We start from the raw sequence: 27,450 nt of genomic DNA on the forward strand, positions 1-27,450 counted from the left end.
ATGACTTTCAAATATATGAAAAGTAAAACTGAATGAGGAAGACACTTTTATATTATTTTGCCATTATACACAGCTTTCTGCTACTGGCAGTCATTCGAACTCATTCTCTTGGTGGCTTCTGTGCCTGATTGCTGTGCCCAAGAGGTCCTTCATCCCGTCTCCATGAGTGCAGCAAGCTTTCAGCCTGCTGCTTGCAAACCACGCAGCTATCGCTTCATTTGTGCTTTGCAGTGACTCACTGGATGGACCAGGTTAATTTTATTAGTGTGAGCTTGCACTGGGTCCATAAGTTGCTGTTGCAAAAGCAAGGTGAATATATCTGTGCAGACCTGTAAATTGGATCCTAGCACATGTTTTGGAGGCCCAACTACTTGCAGCATTAGTTTAGATCTGTGGAAAGCAAGGGTTCTGCGGACAGTTCATAACAAGCACATCTGCATTTAGGTGCTGAAGTGTGAATGTAGACATCTGACCTGAGGGTCCCCATTTGAAATCACACTTTTGACACCCGTGAGGAAGAAAAGCAAGGACTCACCTTTCACTCAGGGTACATTTATGCTTTGGGAGCTAGTCCTTGATCTCAAGGCCGCTTTAGCTATGCTGCTTATAAACACTAAAACCATCAAGTTTTCACTACATCTGCACAATCAGTAGTAATCACAGAGAAGATGTGCCATTAAGATTTCTTATAACTGAAAAGTACAGGTATAAACTAGCTGATATTACGAGCTTAAGAGTTTTTCACTGTGCAAGTCACTCACTTTTTTGTCCTTACTTCAGTCAGTAAGCAAAAGTAACACTTGTAGTATATTGTTTTTGCTGAGATAAGGTCTGATTCTGCCTTGGGCATAGACAGCACTGTCTCTCTTTACCTTGTATTTACCCTCTCCACTGTTGTACTATGCAGGAGCAGCCAAAAGCATCAAATCCGTGGATGTAGCACCTATCTTCCATGCAAAATCTTCAGATGCAGCAGAGAGGAGTCAGCAGCTATCGACTGCCCTTCCCTTTTCTGGAGGCCAGCAACAGCAGCCCTGAAAAGCTGGCATCTGCAGGTGGTGGGGGAATCAGAGGGGAAGGACAGTTCCTGTTTAGCCTGGCAGTCAGAGAAGACCCTGTTGGGAAAGCCAAGGAGCTTGAAATTACTTTGCTTGCTCCTCTGGGATTTCTGCTTTTGTGGTTACCTGGAACATCAGCCAGCAGCAAGAAAGGTTGTTGTTAGCCTTGAAGACACCCTGGTGACACATGCTAGACTTGCAAAGCTTTAGATCTGCCTTCAAGATCTGCAGGGACCACTTACAGTCTGGAGCCTGAGCTTTGTCTATGTCCTCCTTCTCTGAGACAGTACAGCTCAAGAGAGCCTACTCATGATTTTCATTACTTCAGCACCAGTTACTTCAGCTGGGAAAAGGACAGTCTGGACCTACAATTTCTTGGCCATCTGACTGTTTTTTGACCATCCAGTATATGCCAATTTTTTGCAGATTTCTTAGCTGCAGTTTTCTTGTATTGTCTATCACTGAATAGAAGGCTTATTGATATTAATCAGTCTGTATCAGGTGGCTCTGGGGGCAGATGGGTCTGTCCACATCAGTACTTTACCAAGGGTCACCTTGCTAGAGTCTTTCTGAGTTACTTTCTTCGTGCTAAGTACAGACATAGCAGCATACATGCCAGCCCCAAATCCTGTGCTGCAATCACAGAAGAAATATGCCCTACTTGTGCACTACCTTTCTTTGTGCATGATGTGGGAAGGGGAATCCCGCACCCAGCTAAAAAAAAATTAGAGCCACCCCTGGTCTTCATTAGACTTACTCCTGAGAATATTTCATAAACTCAGTGAAGGGGTAAGCAGGATGGCTGAATGGGAAAGCAGATTTAATCACAGCTCACCCTTTCTAGAGACATGTAGCTTCTTAATGGATTTTCCTGTCAGGAAGATTTCGCCTTTCCTCCTCAAAAAATTTGCAGACACTTGGTGATACTGGTGTCAAGCTTGGTTATGGACAAACTCTGATGTCAGCCAAGAGAGCTTATCACTGCCTCAATGGGTGCAGAGTTTTGTGAGCAAAGTGAACGACTCAGTCCAACGTTTGCTCCTAAATATTCAGTAGATGTGCCCCTGTCCTTATGATGTTCACTGCGCAGCAGATCAGGGCTCCCCTGCCAGGCACCTGCCAGCACCTTAGCTCTGCACTCAGGATAATGCGGAGCTGTGAGTGAGGTTTCCTCCAGATGCAGAGGAGAACGTCAGGAACACAACAGGGAGTATTTGCAAGGGAGTTAACATGCTGAACCCCTGAAAAGATGTAATAAGCTATTTGCTCTCTATCCTTTGAAACTGGTGAATAGCATCACAGAATGCTGCACATAATGAACCCTGAACCCCAAGCAGGTGGTTGTGCAACTGGCCAACCCCCTACTTTTATTTTTTTATGTTTATCTGTTTGGGAATTCCATTAGATAGACTTCAGCTGTGACATCTGGAAAAATATTTCAGCTAAGAGGGACTATACAGGCTGTCTGACAGCAAACCCCCTTGTCATTCTGCCAAGAACATTTTACTAATATATGGTAGAAAATGCACAGTCACTGAACACAAAAAGCTAGAATTGGTTTTTGATAGTCAGTCAGCGAGATAAAAGCCAGGTTCTCTTGACATGTCTGTGGGAAGGAAGCACGTGTCCAAAATTAATATCAAAAGTAATGACAAAAGTCACTATATGGTATTTTTGCATTAAAAACTGTAAAAAATAACAAATACAGCTGTTACTGTCTGAAACTGACCATCTGCAATGCCTACTGCTTTTCTCTTCCAGCAGCCACAGAAGAAAAAAGGTGGGTGGATGTACTGCTGATTTTCTGTCTCATCCAGTTTTGGAAGCTCGGTGACTCTTTCCTCACAACCTGCATCCCCAGGAACTTTGTGGCAGACACATCTCCTGCCAAACAGGCCTCCTACTCTCTGCCTTGTGGACTCTGCAAGGTTCACAGGGGTCTTCAGTGCTATGCAGAGGCTCCTTTTCAGCCATTTCGCTCCCTAAAAACCCAGGTTTTAACTTGGCGGTCTTTGTTGCCCATGATGAAGTGAATCTGGCTGTTTCTTGCCGTGCCAACTCATCCTCCAGCAAATACCCCAATACCTAAAGTCAAAACTCTTTTTTACATGAAAAGCATATTATTCTTATCCGCTAGAAGCAACCTTTACAAAAAGAAGCTATGAATAAGGTGTGTGTGGTTCACTTTGATTCTGTGACTTTTTTTTTAATTTTTGAGTTTAGAGACTCTGGAAACACTCAAAAAAGCTATTGCTGTTTTTTTGGTGATGTCAGAGGAGATGGAGAAAATCTACAGTAGTTTTCTAAACCATCAAGGTCCTGCTCTGTGGGCCAATGCAACATATCCTTCTCCGAAGCTTTTAGGAAGCAGGGTAGAAGATCTTGTCCTTAGGATAGTCTTTGTAGATGTAAATATCCTGCTTTTTTTAGTTAAGGATAAGGGAATTTCATGCTGAACTTGGTCCTTCTCAGTTGTAGCTGTGGGAGTTACTTAGAGATGTGAAGGAAGCATTTGGCCCGAATTTACTGCGTAATCCCTTCTCCAAAGGTCATTGGGAATTAAAATGTAAATTTCACACAGCACAGCTGCTGAAAAGTCTGCTATTAGTTATTACCGTTATGTTGGTCAAGTTCGTTTCTGGACACTTGGTTTCAATCTGCTGGTATTCTTCAAGGGAAAGGTACTTCATAGCAAGGGCACCGTACTTCTGGGCAACGGTAAGGTGGTGCTGAAGAATGAGTCTTGTGGCACATTTGAAATGGTGCAGCCACTGCCTCCACGGCTGGAGCCCCCCAGGACTTTTCACTGCACAGATTTCTGAAATCAGGTCGTTGTCCTGATCCGTCTGGGACTCCTGGTCGTGTCCAGCACAACGTCTCAGTAGGGTGTACTGATACTTAATGGTACTTTCCTAGGCACGTTGTCTAGCCTGTTTCTGGCAGCAGCACTCCGTTTTTAACTGAAGTCACTTTAGGACAGTTAGGGAGCCCTAAGCCTCATTACAGCCCTCTTCGCTCCCGCACGCAGCACTTGCCTTTCAGCCCCTACTGAGAACCTGAAACTCTGGCAGTCGTTCCGCAGATGTTAAATCTGTTTGCACTAGAGTATGCTGGGTCATTTAATCCCAAAGCACATTCAGGTTAAGATCAGTAGCAGCAGGCATTTAGCAGAAAGTTTGGTAGGGCAGCAGTGTCTAGTGACAGTATCTTCAAAGATAGCCAAGGGACTTTGAGAGACAGGGAATTTCAAAGGTTTGGTTTGGAGCTGAGCGAGTATTTGAGATTTTGGATGCTACATAGTCCTAAGATCTTGACTTCTTCTCAGGATGCTCTCCTCCCTGCCACTGATGTAGGAACTTCTCTTTGGCCTCTTCCACTTTATTCTGCTTATTGTTATGTGCCTGTGCTACTTAAGAGTGGGCTCGCTTTTCAGCAACGAAAATTTAGCTGGGTTTTGCGCATAATTATAAAGCTGGAGGCTTCCAGAACTAGCAAAAAACTTCATACCTTTTCTCTAATTTCCTAGTGAAGTCAAGGTGTTTAGGATTTAGACTGCTAAGAAAACCAAATACAGAAACGCTCTGGTCACATGCAAAGCTGATCACATTACCCATAAACATGTTTTGTATCCACAGTACTTCTCAATACATTTTGTGAGGCCTGTTAATTCATTAAGGACTATTAGTTGCAAAGCTGTGGATACAAATTTCAGCTAAGGAAACCCCTAAAATGCAGTTTAAGGTCATATTCAGATCATTACTGATCCTCTCAGAGACTTGATACCCAGCTGGAGGTCACCCAGTGCACTATGGCCATTTAGGAAGTTCTTCAGCTGGGCTGAATTTAGTCATTGACTTCTAAGTTAGGAGAATAAGATTTGGCTAGGCTCTGTTAAACTTCATAAATAACATTCACAAAAATATTCTGGTTTTAGTCTTGGATCAAAAGAGGTCAGCCAAGGTCTTTCAGGATATCAAATTTCCTTTTCCCACTTGGATTTCTGACGGGTGAAAAGGAAAAAAAACAAAAAAAGACTCTATGTGGAAGCGTATTTGTTTGCCACAGAGTTACCAGGTCGTGGTGCTATGTGTCTGCATTGTTCTTTTGATGGGATACTTCTTTTTCACTGCCCCTAGCTAAGGAAAATAATACTAGAAAACCAACAGCTGGGGTTTTGGATCCTCCTTCTGGTGTAGCAGACTCTTCAGAGATGTGAAGACTATTTTGTACCACTGTTCTATTGAACAAAAAAATTAAGAAAGAAGCCTTGTTTTTTTGCACAGAAATTAAGAGGAGCATTTTCACAGGAAAAATATGCATCTGCAGTTTTTCCTATCCCTTTCTTTTGGTTCTTCTTTCACCTTCCTTAGCTGAGACATGCAGACAGCAGTGGTCTTTGCATGCCTCACCCTTCAGAAAGAAGAGCCACCCACAACAGCCAAGTCTCCCCTCGCTGGCATGCAGCCAAGGTTGCAAGAGAGCCTTGCCTCATCTGTTTTCCTCTCCAGCAGAATCCCAGTAGTATTTGAATAAAGTATCAGCAAGCAGAGAAAGTCTGTGTAAATAACTATAATTGGTTGCATTAGACTAAGTAGCCAAAGAGAGCCTGCAAGGAGCATGATGATCATCCTAGTCAGTAAACGTTGTTGAAAGCACAACAACTGTTGTCTTTGTTTATTGCAGAGTAGCATTGGTTATAGTCATGTTTGAGAATTCTCTATCTCCATTTCTGTCACTAAAGCTGCAGGGTTTGTTGTAACTGTGTGCAAAATGATATGCTGCCAGAATTCAGTACGTTTCATGCACTAATCCGAGCTAATCGTGATGCCACAGTATAATCTTTGGCTTGTTCCAGTACTATCTATTAAATACGGAGATCTAAGTGCAGGTACACTTTATATCAATTATTGTTTTAGGCTAGGAGGATGTACAAGGAGAGGGATCATTCCAGGCATGCCTGTTTACCAGACTCCTTCTTGAACAATTATGTGTGATCTCTGTCAAAGATAAGATGAAGTGCCAGATGGATTTTTGATCTGACCTGATGTACCAGTTTGGGGGTTTTAGTGATACATGAAACCAGGTTTTCCTTCCCATGGCAATATCAAGTGCGGTAACGCTTGTGCAAGATACAAGGTTGGCGTAACAGAACACTGCACTGATCATAAAGTTCTGAAAAATGTCACCTGGCAAAATTGAAGTTTAGCGTTTAATTCCCTCTTCCAGTGTGGGGCCATAGGTTGCCTCCAGGGAGTTGCTGTTCGATTTCCCATTCTGTTATCACAATTTTCCTACATAGGTTCTGAAAGACTAAGTTCCTATGATGAATCAGTGGTCTTGATTCTTGTCATGCGCCCTGCAGTTCGGTTGGACGCACGTGCGCATTGCACAGCATGAGGGGTACTAGCTGCCAAAGCAACGATCGCACTCTCACACCACAGCTCTCTTGGGGATCCCCTTGAAAGCACATTTTAATGCTAAACTCAAAAAATTTGTCAGTCAGTTTAGCAAACCAATCCAATTCAGTCAGAGTTAGATTGAGCTGCAATTATATCTGTGCTATTTTGTTTTGATTTCCCTGTGGAAATTTGAAAAGTTTGCATGAAATCGAAATAACTCTAATAGAGATTACATTTTTAGAAACTTTCTTCTTCACAAAATAACCATTTAGATGGAAAATTGTAAATCAACCTTAATTATAAAACCTGTAAAATCCAGCTAAATTCTCTTTTAATTTGTGTTTAAAATGTTTTTTTTTAATTATTTTTAACTAGGGACTCTAAATCCTCAAAATCATCCTCAAAAGTTACAACCTGCCAATTCATGAGCTTCATTTTAGCTGCAAAGTCATCCCGGTATATCAAGACCAAGCACACATTACCGAAGCATTAAAAATATGCCAGTTTGGACAAGAATGGCGTCTGGGTTTGGAGGTACTTTTGGCATTTATTACTGACAGAAGAAAGAGTCTTTATATCAAAAAGTAATTTATTCTAAACAAAATAAAGCTTACAATACTAATCAATAAAAAATATATTCTTAACTTCAGGATGTGTATCTTCTTTAGAGCTGGTAAAAAACATGGAAGGCTTTTCATCAGAATTTTTTTAACACAAATGAAATTTAGAAAAATTCTAAACAGTCTACTTTTAGGGTTTCCTCGGCCTTTGGCTTGTTCTCTGCTTTGATGAACCTAAGTATTTCATGTTGAGCAGAAGTTTTTCTGATCTGTGACATTTTAGCCACTGTTTTCACTTTCTGATGTTCTTGTCAGCTGCCACCTCCTGCCGACAGGGTAGTGGTTCACGGGATGTTTACGGATGCAAGTCATTAGGCTTTCCAGAAGCACAGAGAAGGGTGCAGACAATTTCCAATTTTAGGATCTGTTTTCCCTGAAATGATTTGTTCTAAGCAAATAATTCGGGGACAAAACTTAATTACCACATGACGAACGCACTGAGGCTTTACGCTTTTCCTTTAACCCTGGGTTTGATGAAACTCTGCTGTGCGAAACTGAGGAAAATCTGCAGACCTTTTCCACATGAGCTGTACTGGGAGGTGCACAGGGGTCTGGTCAGCAGCAAGGTGGAAAAAAAGTGGAACCCCCGAATTTATTGGATGATAAAAGAAAGTTTATGTTAGACAGAAGTGTGTTTTTAAGCACAAATGAGTGTAAACGTGGTTTAATTTTACTGTAGTATTCAATGTAGTCCTTAGCATGGACCTATGGGCCAAGCAGAACACTTGTTTAAAAGGATGGAAACGGTATTATAGTTGCTTTGAGGACTTACTGAAAGAGGGCAGAGTTATGGTTCCATCTATGTGTATTGTAACTCTGTACTTCATAGATCTCAGAAATCTCGGCCTGAAATACCTTAGATCCTGATTTCCTGTTTTCAGAAGTTACACAAAATATTACAAGGTAACATTATTTTGGCCGGGGGGGGGGGGGGGAGGTTCTGAGAAAGGGTGTTATTTGTTGGCTTTTAACTGAAAAATAACTGATTCTTGCAGAAATAGCTGAATATGCATCTTTACTTTATTTTAAATTTATTTTATGCCTTGATGTATTGTGGGCAGTTAGAGGATACTGTGATTCCCAAGTGCTCCTTCCTTTCATTACGCATGTTCTATCATTGAATAAAAGTCATGGTTGTACCTTGAAATGTTCGGAGTGCAATGTTAGTAAAAGGAGAGAATGCCACAAATATGGCCTTAAATTTTACTTTGATTAGAATTCTGTGGACATGTCTTCACTGTATTATACTGTGTATACATTCATTCTTTGTCTATTGCACAACCATGCAAATTATTTTGACAAAACTGATTTTCTATATAAACAGATACTACCAAAACCATACTGCTGTATTCCTGTCCTTGGTCTGAAATTTAGACCCTGCTTTCCCTGATAAATGAATTTTTTAAAAAAGATATAATGATTGTATGAAATAACTGTGCATCCTGCAGATGCTAATCTTTGAAAGTCCTCTTTTGTGCAAAAACAGCTCTTTTTAGAGTTTACCGTGGGAATGACTGCTTGGTTTTTTTTCTAGTATTATGTCCTCCTTGTACATTATCATTGTATTTGCATTTACCTTCATTTAAACATTGGTCTTCCCGAAGTATTTTCTTTTTGTCAGACAAGCCTATGAGATCAGTTTTGTAACTATATTTTATTTAGGAAGTTCTTCACCAATTTTCTACATTCAACAAAAATCTGCAGGGGCAGGGTGCCGACAGCCCACGCTGAATACCTCCACACCAGAGATCTGACGTGCCTCCCGGGAAATACGGCGCTCCTCAGCAAGAGAGAGAGTACCGGGATTTTTACTAGGATGTTCACATTGCCTGCGGAGGATAAGATGACCGTGACTCTTAACGGAACGTCTGCTTAAGTGCACGGATTTTGTAAAAGACGAATGTTGTGGGTTAGTTCATTGTTGCCATTTGGCCGTTCTGATTGTTTTTGGAAACTTTCTGTCTTTTGGAATTACGCAATACCTTGACAGACGTTGTGTGACACTAACTAGTGGTGCGACAAAAGGCTGCGATTTGGTATATATGTGGGATGACGCATCAGCCTTTCCAATTGCGCTGCGGTTCTCGGGAAAGCCCTGAATGCATCGGGGCTTTATTCTGCACTGTTCTGTCTGTACAGTGGCCGTTTTTCCTCTTTCACTCTAAACTAGGTCATTCCAGAATTTTTGTGGTAACAGTGTTATTACCTTCCAAAAGGCCAAGTGACTACCAGATGTCAAAAGGATCTGCCTCGCTTTGCCAGTTGAACAAGTAACCAGAACGCAATTTCAGTCCAGTACAAGGTTTTGTGAACTGCATAGCATTAACACAATTTGAGTCTTAGGATAGTCTATAAGAGAGGACCCATCCCTTGGTGGCACAGAAGTAAAAAATGGTAATCTGTAAATGGAATTTTTTAGTTTTACTGGACTTCATAAACTAAATATTTGATTGAGGTTATTTTTCCATTGTTGTTTTTGGACAGTTTCTGTCATCCTTCTGGTCCTAAGATTTATGCATCCCTGCTCCAGTTAAAAATACTCTCATATAATAACTGTGTTTCATGTAAAGAAACATGCTTTGCATTAGGATGTTAAGTTACTGTGACTGCATGGTTTAACATTAGCTTTTATCCTTTTATCCTGTCACTGGAGACTACTTTCAAAAATGGAGACTTTCAAGCAAAAATATTAGTGGTCCTTGAGCAAGCGTTCTAAAGGTCATATAGCATCCTGCATCACAAACTGCAGAAATAAATGGATATTTAGACATTTTCTACATCTGTTGTCCCCATAACCAAAGCAATAATTTAGAGTGAGCACTTCTGCTGCGTCCCAGGAGCGGAGCCTGCTGATCACTGACCTGAGCCCCCAGAGCAGTCCTGCAGCTCAGTTGAGAGTTTGTGTAGGGCAAACCGCTCTTGAATTGCATCCTGCACCTCGGCAAGGCCAGCTCCATGAGCAGAAGCAGCAAAATGGGCAAGGGACAGAAGCAGAGCTCCTGGCAGTTTTCTGCTGCTGGTGCAGCAAAAGCTACCTAGAGCACTAGCACACTGAGATGGGCAGCAAGGTCTCTCAGAAAAAAATACAATGAATATTCGTTATGGTGGTCTTTTACTGTTGCCACTTTGAGCTGAACTGAAGAAATAACAAGTAGTGCAGAGCACAAAAGCTATGATAAATACAAAACAGGTCACTATAGTCAGGACTACCAAGAGCTTTCGGGTGCTTTCTGGACATAACTTCAAGTAGGAAACACTAGTGTGATGATCTGATCTCAAAGCTGTAGAGGTAAGGTTCATTATAGTGAAGTCTCTCTCTAAAGGGACCCACCACCTCCTAACGAAGAGCAATAGCGAAAAAGCTCCCACAGCTTCTCCTAAAAGAAACAGCTGCTTGGTTCTTCAGGCTGTGGAGCTACCAGCTTCACCATCACTTTTTAAATGAAAATGCTTTCCCGTAAATAATAGCTCCATGATCTGCTTCTTCCTCTCCAGGAGTGATGATGGGAAGGATCCATCAAGCAGATATGGGAAACATTAATTTTGGTACATTAGCACTGACTGGAAGAAAATCAAGCTGGAAGACAGTCAGAGAAGATAAGGTGGTGGTGTTTTCTTTTAGAAGACATTCAGAAATGTGCTGTGATACCCAGAGAGGAAAGATGCCTACCTCACATCACAGCCTTTTGTAGGTCTGTTGTGATCAGCTGGCAAAATAAAATCACACTGAGAAAGGTGTGGTTTCCACTCGCATAGTTAATGGAAAGGAGGTGCTTTTGAGAAGGGGGCTTTTCTGACATTCTCTTCCACGGAAGTGGCATAATAGGATTATTGTTTATTAATATATAGACATTACATTACTGTATTTGTGGACAACAAAATGGTACAAATGGAGATTAAATATTGCTACGTTAAAATTTACCAAAACAAAAATATTCTTTTACACAACTCTTTTAACCAAGCCACATTGACCAAGTTTGAAAGTGGACTGTACTAACAGAATTTAGCAAAAAAAAAAAAAAAAAAACCACTTCAGTGCTGTTGTATAAGCTGTGGACTCTAAATGTGAAATCTGGCCCCAGTGAAATCAGTGACAAAATTTCTACAGGCTGTGTGGAACCAAGATTTTTGCCCTAGTTACACAGAATGCATCATTATTAGTTTGGCAGCTGTGATCCAAGAGATCAGAGATGTTTCATATTAAGCAGAGCTAGAACAGGACAGCAACGGTGATGCAGCAGGAGAGCTAAGGAGGCGCCATTAACAGTACGTGTGATTGCCATTTTGGAGGATGAATTTTCTTTCATTCCTCAACAACCAATATTTCCTACATGAAAACTAAAAAGTTACATTCTGGCAAAAATACATTCTGCTAACATATTCACTGAGAAAACATTCCAGTCACTGCACTAGTAAGAGCTAACACGATGACAGTTTAGTTTGTTAAATGCAATACAGCGTCATAAGACTGTGAAGAGATATCTGTCAAACCTGAGAAGTGAGTATCAGAGCCACAAAAAATCCCCAAAACATAAAGATACTGAAAACAGTAAAGTACTGAAGAGCTTATAGCGAGCCACATAAAAATAGCTAAAGGTTCACAGATGCTTTGTAATGTATTGATACTAGTGTTAGCTTGTAACAAATATATTGTAGATTGGAATTCTTGTCTATCTTGTCTATCTGATGGTCACAAGATCATGACATAATTACATGTAGAAGTAGTCTAAGAAATAAATAAAAACACATATACTCAACATGTGTGCTATTCAGTAATTACAGTCGCAAACATCAGGAATAAATTAGCTCTTGAAACTAATTTCGGTTCCTTCTGCGTATGTTAGCACAGAAAAGTACACTTCTCTCTTTTGAGTTAAATTACCTAGCAAAATTACTGGAAACCTTGACTTTTAAATTACCTTTCTCCTTACTGTTTTCATCTTTGAAAGCCTCATGCAAAATCCTTTGAAACAGCTTCTATGAAATTTGGAGCAGACATGAGTATTGTAAATGTGCAGATGATGGCAAAAAGGGTAAATGCAACCAGGCACAATCTGTCTATAACAGCAGCTGCAAACTTCCACTCGCTGCAGATTTCCTCACCCTCATCTTGTTTTCTGAAGCGCGTTGCGATGAACTGAACCTCCTCCAGGATCTTCACGATCACTGGGAGGTGATCCACGAAAGCTTTCTTCTGAGCGAGCTCGATATCCTCTGGCGAGGGGCAAGTAACCTTTCCGCTCTTGCTACCCAGATCGTTGCTCTGGCGGCAGCGTGGGCTCTCCATGGCGTGGTAGCTGTAGACCACGTTGCCGTTGCTGGACTGGTGCCCGGGCAGGACGTTCAACTCAGCGCTGTTGACGCTCGGAGGGTGCTTGGGATAGCTGTATTTGCAAGAGAGGGGCCTTATGTTTTCCCCAGGTTTCTTCATTCGCAGAAACCAAGCGCACCAGTTCAGCAGGATGACACGGACCTGAAAGAGAGTGATCAGAATATGAATAAAGGGAGCCTTTGAGCATTTTAATGTACTGTTTCTGAAGCATTTGGTGGCTACTGTCATCAGTCCTTATGTTCAATTAGAAAGCCTGGCTGTTTGCTATGTTCTCCAACTATCTGATTTTAAGTGGAGTTTTTCAGGATCTGGGTCCTTCCCAAAAATGACATTTTTCAGACATGTTTTGAACATACAGGTGTTCCATGTCCACCCAGCTTAGAGAGCAAAGGAGATTTAAGATCTTCACTTTACAGAACATTTCTCGAACTCCTCTATTTTGCAAACAATCCTGGATCTCTGTGGTTGAGCGGAAGGCACAAAGTTGGCTGCATTCTTTTACAACCATTTCTCAGTTAATATGGAGAGAGATACTCTTAAAGATTTGGGGGGCAAATGTTTAGATTGTGCTGAATTAGACTATAGGACAGACTAACTGAAGTTTTTAGCATATACCCTCCCCGCAACCCCTGCTGTTTAAGTCTATATAAACAGCCTTGTGTTGTTTTACTTGAAAGCTGTTGCAATCCTGTTTTAATCCTTGGTGAAGAGTTCAGCCACATAACACAGCAGGCCTTCTCTCAAAACAACAGCAGCTGATCAGTTAAATTGGGCAGTTCGAAATCTGAATGTTGCTATTATCAGCTGTCGTTTCCTCATGCTCTGGTATAAAACTGCTCCGACAGTTCGCGAGAGCTTTCTAACCTGCCTATGGACGTTTGTGGGGCAAATATTTCCTATTAAGGCTGTCAGGTGAGCTAACTCAGGAGGGTACATCCAGCATTTTTTTCCCTGTGAACTGATCTTCAGATCCCTTGTCTGAACTCTGAGCCTGCCAGATTTCCCATTTTTAGTACTGATTGCTGTGGAAGGCAGACAGCAGCAAACTCAATCAGTAAAATCTTGTAACCGTAGAGTCCTTCAAGTAGTATGTATAGAGGAACGGACATTCGCAAGGAGCTGGTGAGAGTCGCTCTTGGAAGATAGGTGGCCTCTTCAATTACTGGTTCGCTCTGCTTGCAGAAAAAGCAGAACTGACCTCTGGTTTCACCCCTGTGCCCAGGACCACCTGAAGGATGCTGCTCCTGTCGGTTTGGCCCTGTATGCCTCAGGGCCACTCCTCGTCCGTAGGGTGGTTTCAGATACAGGTGGAGTCATCTCCTGCGTTTGCACAGGGCAGATGCGCAGGTGGGCGAATTACAGCTCGCGCTTTGCGTGGCTGCTGTAATGACAAGCGTAATTTCAGAAAGGAGGAGACGCTAATTACCGCAGCAGGGAGTGATAATAGTAAAACCCCAAAGCCAAGACGAGTGGAAGATGGTAATACAATTTTTAAGTTTTACAGTGAGAGTTCTTCTGGCTCGCAGCCCTGTGGGCCATTCTGCTTCACTCCCTCTAATGAATCTTTTATTCCTCACCCTGAAAAGCTATTTTCCTGAGTTTCAAATTATTCTGCTTTCATTGGTGGCTTTAAATGTTTCATTATTTCCTCTCTGGTCACCACAGACAAACACAAAACTATAATGTAGCAGGTTCAAAAATCCATCCTGGATTTAATTGAACTTCCTTAATTAAAATGTCCTCTGACTGCTTATGGACACAATTGCATATTATCATGGAACAATATAAAGGCTTTAATTGCTGACAATATTTCAGCAGTGTCACTGGCAAGGGTAGAGAGAAATTCATTCTCACATAATGTGAAATTCCAAAATACTAGGCCAGGCAAACTTTATTAGAAAATGTTGATATGTCTGCCCTGGGTCTTCAAGGAGATGTAAGGGGAAAAGCTCTGTTCTGCAGAAATGTTACCTTTTCTTTCAAGATGGTGTGCTTATTCTTTGGAGAATTTACATTTATAATTTCAGATACAGACAAGCCCATTTCCTACAGACAATTAAATACATGCAAGACAACACCGCAGCTTTTCATGTGTTTGGATTAATGCCATATTTCCTAGAAAGCACAGACATTCAGGCATCAGTCTCTTCCTGGCATGCCAATTGGTTGAGGTTGTCTAGAAACAGCCCGGGTGTGAACCCCTGCCCACCGCTTAGCCCACGGACAAGGTTGTAGCTACAGCGCTCTTTGTGAGGAGCACCAGCTCCCCGGCAAACCTGCACGCCCCAGCCCGACGGCATCAGCCAGCCCAGGATTATATCCAAAGGGAAGCCTGAAACTAAACAACCTGATGTAGGCACAGCAGAGAGCCGGAGGGCTTCTGCCTCTACCTTGCAGGTGCTCCCAAGGAAAGCCCACGCCTTCCCCTGGAACTCGCTCCAGCAGCCAATTCCATCAAAGGTGGAAAAACATCCCCTAACAATTAATTAGGGGTAGAGCCTTGCAATGCCTGGATGTCTGGCTCTGCCAGGGGGAGGGGTGTGTGGGGAGTGAGTAGTTCTAGGAGGATCTGCTGAGACTGGGATTGCAGAGAACAAATTTCAGGTAAGCAATTTCCTCCTCTCTGCAGATAGCCATCTTAATAGGTTCCTGTTTTTATTCAGCAAAAAGCTGTATGGATGTCTCTGAAAAAAAAGGTAAACGGGCCCGGAAAGATGCTGGCAGGAAAAAATCAATGGGGATTGTGCCATAAATCCTAATGACTGAGCAATGGCTATGACTTGCAGAGAACTTGTGTACTGACCGCTCTTGGGCTGCCAGCCTCTTCCCACACAACTGGCATTTGCCCCTTTTGTCTTGAGATCGCTCAGCCCTGCCTGCTTGCCTGTGCTACAGCTGTCACAGTATATCATCTGCACTCTCCAGTAATGCCTTCTACAGTCTTTGCTTCCTGATAGTAATTTTTTTTAAGTGTATGGCAGTTCAGCTGGCAGGCCATTGAACCTTGTTGTTCAAGGATGACGACCCCCTGCACACAACGTTTTCAGCCAAAAAATAGTGGACCTCAGCAGGTCTGTGGCAAGAACCCAGAGTACTCAGATAGGTCTTTCTTATCTGTAGTTTCTACCTTGTCATTCTTTGTCCAGACGTTGTCAAATACAGACCGTATGGGGGTTTTATTCATCAATATATTCATCATTATTCATCAATGACTTGGATGAAGGGACAGAGTGCACCCTCAGCAAGTTTGCTGACGATACCAAACTGGGAGGAGTGGCTGATACGCCAGAGGGCTGTGCTGCCATTGAGAGAGACCTGGACAGTCTGGAGAGGTGGGCGGAGAGGAACCTCATGAAGTTCAGCGAAGGGAAGTGCAGGGTCCTGCACCTAGGGAGGAATAATGCCAGTCACTAGCACAGGCTGGGGGTTGACCTGCTGGAAAGCAGCTCTGCGGAGAAGGACCTGGGAGTGCTGGTGGACACCAAGTTAAGCATGAGGCAGCAATGTGCCCTTGTGGCCAAGAAGGCCAATGGTATCCTGGGGTGCATCAGGAAGAGTGTTGCCAGCAGGTCGAGGGAGGTGATTCTCCCCCTCTACTCAGCCCTGCTGAGGCCACATCTGGAGTACTGTGTCCAGTTCTGGGCTTCCCAATGTGAGAGACATGGCACTACTGGAGCAAGTCCAGCAAAGGGCTACTAAGATGAGTAAGGGACTGGAGCATCTCTCATATGAGGAAAGGCTGAGAGAGCTGGGCCTGTTCAGCCTGGAGGAGAGAAGACTGAGGGGGGATCTTATCAATGTGTACAAGTATCTGAAGGGAGGGTGTCAAGAGGATGGAACCAGACTCTTTTCAGTGGTACCCAGTGACAGGACAAGAGGCAATGGGCACAAACTAAAACACAGGAAGGTCTGTCTGAACATAAGGAAGAACTCTCCTGTGAGGGTGGCAGAGCGCTGGACCAGGTTGCCCAGAGAGGTTGTGGAGCCCCCTTCCGTGGAGATATTCAAAAGCCATCTGGATATGCTCATGGGCAACATGCTCTAGGTGACCCTGCTTGAGCAGGGGGGTTGAATTAGATGATCTCCAGAGGTCCATTCCAACCTCAACCATTCTGTGATTCTGTGGTTCTGAGTGAAACAGCAGCAGGTCTGTGCTGGGGGAACAAGTTCCCAGCAGCATGCTTCAATACACAGGTCTAGATACTTCCATTCATTTCTTCCCACAACCAATCCCTATTTTGCTCTACATCTAGCCAGGAATCTCTTGCCAAATATGTTCCTACAAATTTTCTTGCCAATGGCAAAAGAAAATCCACTCTTTCTACAACTGCTCCAGAAGTGGACCGAAGTGTGTACCTCTCCCAAACATATTACGGGGAAATGGATGTTCTCCAGATCCCGTGATTGCTCAACCCTTGTTTAATTTGTTACTGCATTTTTCGCTATGGGTCCCTTGGATTCACTCATTGGGAGGGAAGTCCTCTCAGCTCTCCAGGATGTGAATGGGAGTGTGTTGGGTTGCTCCAAGTCTTGCAGGAGCTCCGGGGAGCTCCAGATGACCGATATGAAAGAAGAAAATCCTTTGTCCAATAGTTTTCAGATATGCCATTTCTGTGTTCTGAGGTTTGAGAGAGTGAGCAACAAGCCAGGTCTGATAGCTTGTTACAGAAGAGCACAGTTCTTCAGGGCTTGCTTTGTCTTGCAGAATGGATGATTCGTGTGGTAATGGGCTGGTTTCATGTGTCTGGTTAGGCCTAATGCTAAATCTGGACGTACTGTAGAAGCAGCTATAGAAGTCCTGTCTTAACATGTAACATTCAGTTGTTACAGGGCTTTGCAGAACTGTTCTCTTAGGCTTGTCCTCTTTCCCAGGAAACTTCAAAAAGAATCACGAATGATAATTTCCTCTAATGTCTCATCATCACAGTGAAGTTTCCTTAGCAAAAATATTTGACGTGGCCTCAGAGAGTATCTTGATGGGCTGGCAAGGAACAAGAATTGACTGGCAGGGTCTGTGAGCATATTTAACAGGACACCTCAGCCCATGCCCAGACTCCTCAGAAGGCAGAAGACACAGTACAATTGCCCAAGGGGCTGTTGTGCTGCTGCATACTCTATCCATTTGGACATCTGAAGCATGTTTATCCAGACTGGTGTCCTCAAGTCTTGCTGACATAGAGGTTCGTCTAGAATTCACCTGCTGTGCTGTCTTGAAACTAAGCTGATCTTAATTTATACAGCTTTTTAAGAAGTGATTGTTAGGTATGCTTAATATCTACTGATCTATTTTTTTTTAATTTGCATTGACTCTGCAACTTATTTTTAGAGAAGATAAATTAGAAATCAGTCCTGTTTCTCAAGCTGACATTGGTAGCCATGTGAAATTTCACATCACATCACGATAATTGGCCAGCATGACAAATAAAGTGAATGAGATAATAGAGTGTGGAGGAATGGTTAATTGAGAGCGGGCATGCTCTGATTGGGATGAGCAATCCCATCTTCGGGGTAGAGGAAGGCATCTAGGCCAAGGCCAGCGAGCCTGCTGAAAGCGGCCTTATGTAGGCCAAGGCAAGCGAACCTGCTGAAAGCGGCCTTATGTAGGCCAAGGCAAGCGAACCTGCTGAGGCCTGCTGAACGTGGTCGTATAGCGGCCTTGAGCACTACAAAAGAAGGTATTCATGAAACTGGTAAACAAGTCTGGACGGAACCAGGGTCCATAAATGTCGATGGAGCACAATCAGCAACTTTGCACCAATCATGTATCCGCTTTATACGTATGGACAGAAACTGTAACCAATCATGTAACTATTGCTAGCGCATGCGTATTGCTTGTCGATATATATACTTTGTGTAAGCTCTAATAAAGGGAGAACGACCATACTCATATTGAGACTCATCGTTACTCCGGGGTCCCCTCCCTCACTCCAACATCTGGTAGCAGAGGATGGTTCGCCGCGTCTACCAAGAGGCTTGACCTCGGCTGATGGTCCGTGACTGCGGTAAGCAGCGAGAGGACGGGAGTGGGGGATAATAAGAAGGGGCTGGGAGAAGTGCTGGCAAAAAAAGGCTGCCGCCAGACACGGTCCGGGGTCGCGCCCCGTCTCCCAGACAGCGGCATGGAAGCAGATGCCGCGGCCACCTTGCTAGCCGGTATACTCTCCAAGAGAGGAATTGACGCACCGGTGAAGCAGTTACAGAGGTTGATTAAACTGGGGCAGCAATGGGAACATTTTTCGGATACACACTTGTTATTTTCCATATCGGAATGGCGAGATTTCGGAGAAACAATGTGGCATAAGACCATCGAGGGTGGAGACAAGGACAAGAAGGAGGTTGAGGTGGTGCGAGCTCAACCGTCGGTCCCTCCGCCACCGCCCCCCCCGCAGCCCTTGCCTCCGTCCACTCCTGAGGGAGCCAGCAGTGCGCCGTGCCCAGGGCCCTCGTCGCCGCCCGTACCGGGGGAGGGCAGCACAGCCCCGCCGAGGCTATGGCGGGAGCCCCTGACGTTGTTATCTCCGGAGTCGTCAGGCACAGCCTCGCCTACCACCCCCATGGGGACAAAGCCGTTCACGGCTCAACTATTAAAAATGTTTGAGCAGCTGTCAGTAAAACTGGAAAAGCTGGAACTGAGGGACGGGAAAGCTGTTCGCGCACTTTGGAACACCGTACTAGAGACTTTAACGGCAATGAGCCGGTCTGTCGGGGAGGCACTGCAAAGGGCGCGGGAGAACTCCGAGGGGGGGGCATCGTCAGCGCCGTCACCCGCTGCGTCCCAGAAAGCGGAGGTTTCCCCAGAGCCGGCTGGTCCGAGCTCCGAGGCAAACGCGGAAGTGCGCCCGGAGGAGGCTCAGAGAGGGGCGGTGGCCGCGCCCCTTGCTGACCTCATAGACTCGGGCGGGAAGGAGTGCCGACCCCCTCCTAGTGCTCCCCTCCCGCCGCTGCCTAGCAACAGTCCCCTGCATCCACCGTTGCCGCTGCCTACGCCACCTCAGCGGCCGCCTCTACCCTCCTTCAACGAGACCACCCGCTCACGCCAGACTCCATCAGAGCACCCCCCACTGCTTTCGTCCAGCGAGTCTTCGGGGGACAACACGCCTGACACCAGAAATAAAGTACCGCCGTCACCAGAAGAAACCGTAAGAGTGCTACAGGAGCTATCGGAACGCCTGAAAAAAGTGGAGCTGCAGGCGCAAGAGAAAGAGGGAGGAGTACCTCCCTGCTTAATAAATCCCCTCGCCAGACTTCCAAGGGAGTCCCGCTGGAGTGGTTTTATCAAGGACGCTATAAAAGAAGGTGAACAACGGAAACAGCACGTTATGGAGGGACAGCCTCGGGATTCCCTTCAGACTTTGGAATTAACTGTGGTAGTTTGGGCTCTAACTCATTGGTTAAATACCCCTCTAAACGTAGTGACTGACTCCATGTATGTAGCAGGGGCAGTACCACGACTGGAGAATGCCTTAATAAGGGAAACATCCAACCCGCGGTTGGGAAGTCTGTTCATTACCTTGCGATCTGTGCTGGGTCAACGAACAGCAGCTTGTTGTGTTATCCACATTCGTAGCCACCAGCTAGACGTGGGGCTAGGCCAAGGCAATCAGCTCGCTGACAGCCTGGTTAGCTCAGCGTGTCATCTACCCCCTGTGGACAAGTTTCAACAGGCTAGACAAAGTCACGACATGTTTCATCACAATGCCAAGGGCTTAAAAAGGCAATTTGGCCTAACAGAGAGTGAGGCCCGAGGTATGGTGCAGGCTTGCCCAAGGTGCGGGAACCACGGCCCGGGTATTGGGCTTGGGGTAAATCCAAGAGGGTTAAAAGCCCTAGAATTATGGCAGATGGACGTCACACATATTCCCGAGTTCGGCCGATTAAGGTATGTGCATGTAACCATTGACACCTTTTCGAAAATGATATGGGCAACTGCATTGCCCGGAGAAAAGGCACAGCATGTGTGCAAGCATCTGTTGGCCTGCTTTGCCATATTGGGCGTGCCTGAGCGCATAAAAACGGATAATGGACCTGCCTATGTCAGTCAAAGGCTTAGGACGTTTCTCTCTCGATGGGGGGTTGATCAGGTTACCGGAATTCCACATTCACCGACCGGGCAAGGGTTAATAGAACGTACCCACCAAGTATTAAAAGACTATCTCAGAAAACAAAAAGGTGAGGAGACGGACGCACAGCAGAGGCTGCACCGCGCACTCTTCACCCTGAATTATCTCTGTCTCATGGGCGACCGTGAGGAGCCCCCGGTGATCATTCACCATCAACAGCTTAAATTCAATAGTACAACAACGTTACCCCAGTTTAAAGTAATGTATAGGGACCCAGCCTCCGGAATATGGACTGGGCCCGCCCCTGTTATTTTTAATGGTCGAGGTTATATGTGTGTTTCCACAGATCGTGGTCCAGTGTGGGTACCCAGCAAGAACGTGAAGCCTGTCTTGACTCGCCATGACTCATCAACCGAACAAGAGGGCGAAAATCCTGATTCTGGGGATACTGTTCCCAGTGGTAATGGCGCTCTACAAGATTGAGCCCAGACATAACATGTGGGTTACCTGGGCGAATAAGACAGGGCAACACGCTTTCTGTTTGTCTCTAGCTTCTGCTACCCAACCTTTTTGAACCTGTCTAAAAGGGGTCCCCAGCTATAATGTCAACAGCTTCCAGGAATACAGCACGGCAAGCTGCAGTGGCAGTCTGTCAACTGCTAACTGCAGTGCCGCCCTCATTGCAGGCCTAAACAGAACACTGCCATGGGACCCACAGGAGCTAAACCTGCTGGGGTCCATGAGGATTGGGAACACGTCAGGCAATTGGACTCAAACCTGTATCTATTTTGGGGGACGCGTGCAGCCTTACCAGTTATTTAACTGGACAGGGTGGACGAACGTCACCCCAACAGCAGTCTATTATGATTATCACAACCGTGATTCCTTCTGTGGCACCAATGGCACCAGCCGTCAGGGGCTGGGAGCCCTTGGGGCTGAGGCAAAAAGGGGGCACTTAATTTGGAACAATGGTACCCCAAAGGCCCTGCCACCAGACGTCTTTTTGATATGTGGTGACAGGGCCTGGCAGGGAATTCCGAAAAGGGTAATGGGTGGTCCCTGTTATCTTGGTAAGCTGACATTACTGGCACCGGATCAAAATTGGTGGAAACATATCACGGAGAATGAGACCGCCGTCCGCAGTAAACGAGCAGCCATAGGGCTCTCACTGAAAGAGTGTTTTTGTCCTTCTTCGTGCCTGGAGCAGCGGCAGGCAACGCCCTGAATCAGATCGGCTGGTTAGCTTGCTGGGCTGAGAAGCAAGCTAACGTCACCACTGAGATAATAGAGAACCTCTTAGAGGATCAAGGTAGTTTGCGACATGCTATTCTACAAAATAGAGCTGCAATTGATTTTTTGCTATTAGCTCAAGGCCACAGTTGTGAGGATTTTGAAGGTATGTGTTGCATGAATTTGTCTAATCATGGTGAATCAATTCACAAACAATTGCAGTGGTTGAAGGAACATACCGGCAAGATCCGTCAGCACCATGGGCTATTCGATGACTGGCTAACTAACCTGTTTGGAACTCTACCACAATGGCTAACGAGCTTACTTACTGAAGGCTTACGCGTTTTACTAATCCTTGTAGTTGTCGGTTTGTGCTTATGCGTAGTCCTGAGCTGCTTTAAGAACGCTCTGCTAAAGGTAGTGAACCAAGCCTGGATTGCTCATAAACAAGAAGGGGGAATTGTGGAGGAATGGTTAATTGAGAGCGGGCATGCTCTGATTGGGATGAGCAATCCCGTCTTCGGGGTAGAGGAAGGCATCTAGGCCAAGGCCAGCGAGCCTGCTGAAAGCGGCCTTATGTAGGCCAAGGCAAGCGAACCTGCTGAGGCCTGCTGAACTGGCCGTATAGCGGCCTTGAGCACTACAAAAGAAGGTATTCATGAAACTGGTAAACAAGTCTGGACGGAACTAGGGTCCATAAATGTCGATGGAGCACAATCAGCAACTTTGCACCAATCATGTATCCGCTTTATACGTATGGACAGAAACTGTAACCAATCATGTAACTATTGCTAGCGCATGCGTATTGCTTGTCGATATATATACTTTGTGTAAGCTCTAATAAAGGGAGAACGACCATACTCATATTGAGACTCATCGTTACTCCGGGGTCCCCTCCCTCACTCCAACAATAGAGGACGCTGCAAAAGCAGACTTCTTAGAAACCAGGGTGAGCAGATGACTGCGACTATTGGTATCTGCTTTAGCTTTCATTACTTTTCCTTTTGTAGCAGCAATGTGTTCCCTGCTTATTCTAAAACCCATTCTTGGGAAGGTGAGAGAGAAAAAAGTATGCTTTTGTTTTTAACATGAAAATCTAAAATAAACACATTCCTCCTGAAAGCTAACTGGGGCTGGTACTGGACCTCACTGGCATAACAGACTCTTCTGTTGTAGAGAAAAGAGTGTCCACAGACTATGGCACTGAGAAGTCATCAGATGCCAGCAGACAAAATTGTTTCTCCAGGCAGACAAGTGGATATGGTTTCAGCAGAGGGCAGATTTCCCAGCAAAGTCCTGGGGTCCCTCAGCACAGCCAGACTGAGCCCAGACTGAGCCTGACTCCATCTGCTGATGATGCAGAAAAGCAGTCAGCCACCCTGCAAGCTGCAAGAAGCACAGCTGAGTTTATATCCAGGACCCTTGGTGCCCTGCGGTGGTGGGTACTGTCTTCCAGCAACTCAGAGAGCCATTCACAGCTGGGACAGTTGCAAGAGTGGAAATGCAGACTGCCTCCAGTGTTGAATTCTGGACCTCCTGTCCTTGTTTTGGGAGATTACAGCTCTGCCAGTGACTGCAGTATAAATCTCTACAAGGCAACATGCCGGACAAACTGCCCAGCAGAGACTAGTAGGTGTTTGCTTAGTGCTTTGAAACGCCAAGTTTTATCAGCACCAGCGACTGCTGGATAAGAAATCAAGGCTGTTGCCTTTGGGGTCAGCACTTGCAAAGTGGGTGCAGAGTAAGCTGTCTCCTGGTTTAAGTTTAAAGAGAAAACCCAAATAATATATGCTGGCTTTAATGGAAACCCAAATTTAGTATATTCGTTCTTTTACGCTGGCAGCAAACACAGCAGTGTCACACATACTGTCTGTAGCTGGCACTTGGGATTAATTGAGAACAACTTCTGCCCCTCATTAGTTCACTATAAATTGTAATTTTTTTTTTAGCAGGTTGTTGAATATTTACCGCCAAAGCTGCTTACCCATTTGGGCATCTTTCCTGCTTGAGGGTCATGACGGTGAAACTGTAAAACCAGCACCGTTACCACCACAGACAGACCAACGATGACCATGATGCTTGCGAAATATTGAGCTGCAATTGAAAGGAGGATTTGGTTAGGAGAGGAAAAAAAGAAAAGGCAAATAACATTCCTCAGCCAGGCCCTGAGAGCAGTCCTGTGTCACATCCAAACATCCTCTCCTCTGGCCATCCACACTATACACTGCTTGAGGCCTTTGCGGTTTTCAGTACATCTGCTCAGCCCTTTCGCCTCCACCTAGGGGAGGGCTAGAACCAGTGAAAGGCGTATTTGCTTTGCTTTTATTCCCGCTGCAGGGACGGCATGGTGCCTGTGGAGCTGACGAGGATGCTGGTCACGAGGCCCCGGTCCTGGGAGCCTCCTGGTGGTACCGGCAGCAGTGCCAAAGGCACATGCTTTGTTCGTTGGGTCACTGGACCCCTCAGCAAAGTGTGACCACGGCACCATTTCTTGCCTGTTCTCCCCATCACTGCCCACAGGGGTTAGGCATCTTCTTCAGCACCCTCCTCAGCCCTCAAGCCCACCTCCTCTGGGGCCTAGCTGTGCTTCCGCCTTACTGCTAAATCTAAGCCTGCCACGCAGGACAGAAATCGAGATCCTTGAAGCCAGAGCAGGGACCTGAAACCAGTCTAAGGCCCAGCACAGCCTCCTCATGCTGGGAGTTAGGTTGAGGCACTGGAGTGTGAAAAAGAAATGCCCACAGAGCTAGTGACGTTTGCTATGGCAAAATACTAGGGAGTGTGACAGTCAGATAACAGGGAGCAACATGGGGCAACGCGTGACACTGCCAGAGCTTATAACCTCTTCCTATGCCCACCCCTCCCTGCCGAAGCTTGCAGGAAAAGTCAAGGATTTTAATAAGGACTCCAAGGCAAGTTCTGTGCCAGGCTCAGTTTCCTAACACCTCTTTTTGTTGCCTTAGCGGCAAAGAGCATATTCATAATAATGAGGTTCTGATGCCTTCCTGAAACCAACGCTAGAATTGCTTCAAGAGGCAGGCATAGCTTTCCACGGCAAAATGAATTATGCAGCTGGACTAGAAGAATACTCCTGAGGGCAAGGTGAATTGAAAGATCTCTGTTACACTTACTCATGAAAGAATAAAGGCAACGGTGGTGCAAAAACAGAACAAACCATGAACTCAGGTTTCAGAGAAGGTGGCTGATCTGACTCCAAAATGAGTCATATAATAGGAATACAGGCATGTTGACACCACTAGAATAATTAGTGCCATAAGTCACTAAACCCTGCAGCAAATTCTATGCATTTAGATGCCACCAATAAGACTTCCAGGCCTGAAGTGACCAATTAAAAATGGCTTTGGTTAGGATTTTTCATAGACCCTTGGAAAATTAACCTCTCAGTTGAATTTGAAAGGAACTTGGTATTACCTGACTCTTGAAAATCCCAGCCAAGGATTAGCTGAGGAATTCACATTCTTAGTTTCTTGTGCTGTAATCCCAAGAACAGAGGGCAGGAAATTGCTATGGAGGTCTGGAGTAAACAGGGAAAACAGTTCTCTCAAGCCGAGACTGGCAACTGTAGGGGACCTGTGGTGCCATAAAGAAAAATGCTATCTGTTCTTGCCTGATGGTGGGCAAGGAAGAAATGGCTGGGTGTGCATCACTTGCATTTCTATTTGGGTCCTTCTGGCCAAGGTACTGTTAAGTTTTAAGTCGGAGAGTAAGGATGGAGAACAGAGGGCATGGTGCTTCAGCTGTGTTATCAGTTTCAGGCGATAAAAAGTCACAAGTGTATCTGTGAAATGAAAACTGGCAGGTAGTCCAGCTAGGAGGAGATATGATGAAGACTGTTGCCCACTCTCCCGTGGCAAGATAGGGTGGACCTGAGAGCCACTGTTGATAAAGTAATTACTAGAGCTTCTGCCCATTGGTCTCTTGGTTCCAAAACATGGCTCTGTGCTCGCATTACGGATCCTGCGTCAGGGCAGAGCCACAGGCAGGGGCGGCTGAGACCAAGCCAGGCCTGGGATCAGTGACAGTTCACCTGTAAGGGACGGAAAACCTCCAGTCCTGAGCAGGTTCAGGAGTGAGGCAAACTGATGCTGACTCTGAAACAGTAGCTTTACCCCCTCAAATATTTCCTGGTCTTCCCTTCCATGGCTTAATCCTACATCTCCTCTTTCCCTGCAGCAGAAGAATATTCTCCTCCTGCAGCTCTCAAGAGAGCTCTGGTGGGAAAGACTCTCGTGCTGTCTCTCACACACCTCCCCAAGAGCGTGGCTTAATCCTCCTCCAGTCTGCTGGCCTGGCACCTCTGTCCCTGGCAGTCTTTAGCCCTCACCCCAGCCAGATCAAACCCATCATTTGACAAAAGCTTCAAGGGCCGTGGTCTCTTGTCACCTCCACCACCCCCTCTGCCATGACCACTGCTCTCTTATCCTCCTCCAGCAACCCTGTGAGCAGAGCTGCTGAGAGGACCAACCTGCAAGGCACGTAGGTACCACTTTCCTTGGAGCCATGGCACTGCCATCTCCACTCACCCTACTTTGGCCCCACATGATCAACCAACTCCACTCCTGGGCTTCTCTTGATATTGCCAAGCACAGCCACAGGAACAGAGATGCTGATCCATCAGATGTGGTGCAGGCAACAAGCAACAGAGTAAGAACTGAGCTTCAACAGCTGCAATCCAGCCACAGGATTGTCCTCTTCCCTCCCCCCTGCCCCAGTATTTCAGAGTCCATCCTAAAGCCCACAGCACAGGTGCAATTAGGGCTTTGAGACTCCCACAAAGTCTCTCCCTTCCAAGTGTATCTGTCGGCAGCGGGCAAATGTGAACCTGATTTTACAAAGAAGCTCAGCCCATTTCATTTAAACACCTCGAGGAGAATACTTAATATCTGTCACTGAGCATGTTATTGCCTTATCTTACCCTGGAGCTCCTGGTTACCAAGATCTTTTCTAGGCTAAATGGGTCTGCGTGGAGGCTTTAATAAATGTCCCAGCCACAGGCAGTGTCAGCCCCCAGTGAAGGAGCAGCCAGCCCAGTCCAGAGTGCACTGGGAAGAGCGTGGGCCTGGGTGCTGGCTGTGAGTTGCTCTGAGGCAGAGCTGGGATGCGATTACCATGCTCTGGAAGAGAACTGCTCCCATTTTCTTCTTCTGTCCTGGACAGCTGCCACAGGGCAGGAAAAGGGACTGGGACACCAGCGTTTGGAGCCCCCGTATGCTCCTGCCTTGCATAGCGATGCTCCCCAGGGATGCGGAGGTCTGCACTGGTCGCTGTTAGCTGTTCTTCATGTGACTTCAAAGCTGCATGCTGCTTTCTTCAGCAGTCATGTGTCAATGAAACAGCTGCTGCTTGTGCACAGGAGCTGATCTCTTTCAGGCATGAGGTGTCTGCTCTTTCATTGTTGATTTTCTTCCCTCTCTTTGCCAGAGGGGGCATGATGTAACACGCTACCTGGACAGCTGCTTTAACATCTGGAGCTGTCAGGCTCAGTCTCAGCACCATTAGAAGATGACCAGGTGCTGTAATCACAACAAATACTGATCTGACACAGCCACAGAGACCCAGTAAGTCTTTTTAAATGATTCAGCGATGACAATAGCTATTTGTTCTTGCAGACATCCTCTGACATTAAAGAGTAAAACCTGTATCAAAAGGATGGCCTTGACTTGCAATCCAAAACTTCAGGAGTTTCCAGCACCATTTTAGGACATTCTGTGACATCACCCAGCATCAGGG

General features: G+C 45.4%; 1 protein-coding gene across 1 annotated transcript in view; it reads right to left on the reverse strand.

Annotated features, from left to right (window-relative positions):
* Positions 1–12,028: 12,028 nt before the first annotated feature.
* Positions 12,029–27,450, reverse strand: part of LOC136995364 (neuronal acetylcholine receptor subunit alpha-7-like) — a 57,232-nt gene continuing 41,810 nt past the window's right edge. Inside the window, exons 9-10 of the mRNA XM_067315987.1 lie at positions 23,684–23,793; positions 12,029–12,550 (exon numbers count right to left, since the gene is read on the reverse strand). Of these exons, the coding sequence (XP_067172088.1) occupies positions 12,029–12,550; positions 23,684–23,793 (632 nt within the window). The remainder of the gene's footprint in view (positions 12,551–23,683; positions 23,794–27,450) is intronic.

The sequence above is a fragment of the Apteryx mantelli genome, chromosome Z, assembly GCF_036417845.1.
Source record: "Apteryx mantelli isolate bAptMan1 chromosome Z, bAptMan1.hap1, whole genome shotgun sequence".
In the NCBI taxonomy this organism is placed as follows: Eukaryota; Metazoa; Chordata; class Aves; order Apterygiformes; family Apterygidae; genus Apteryx; species Apteryx mantelli.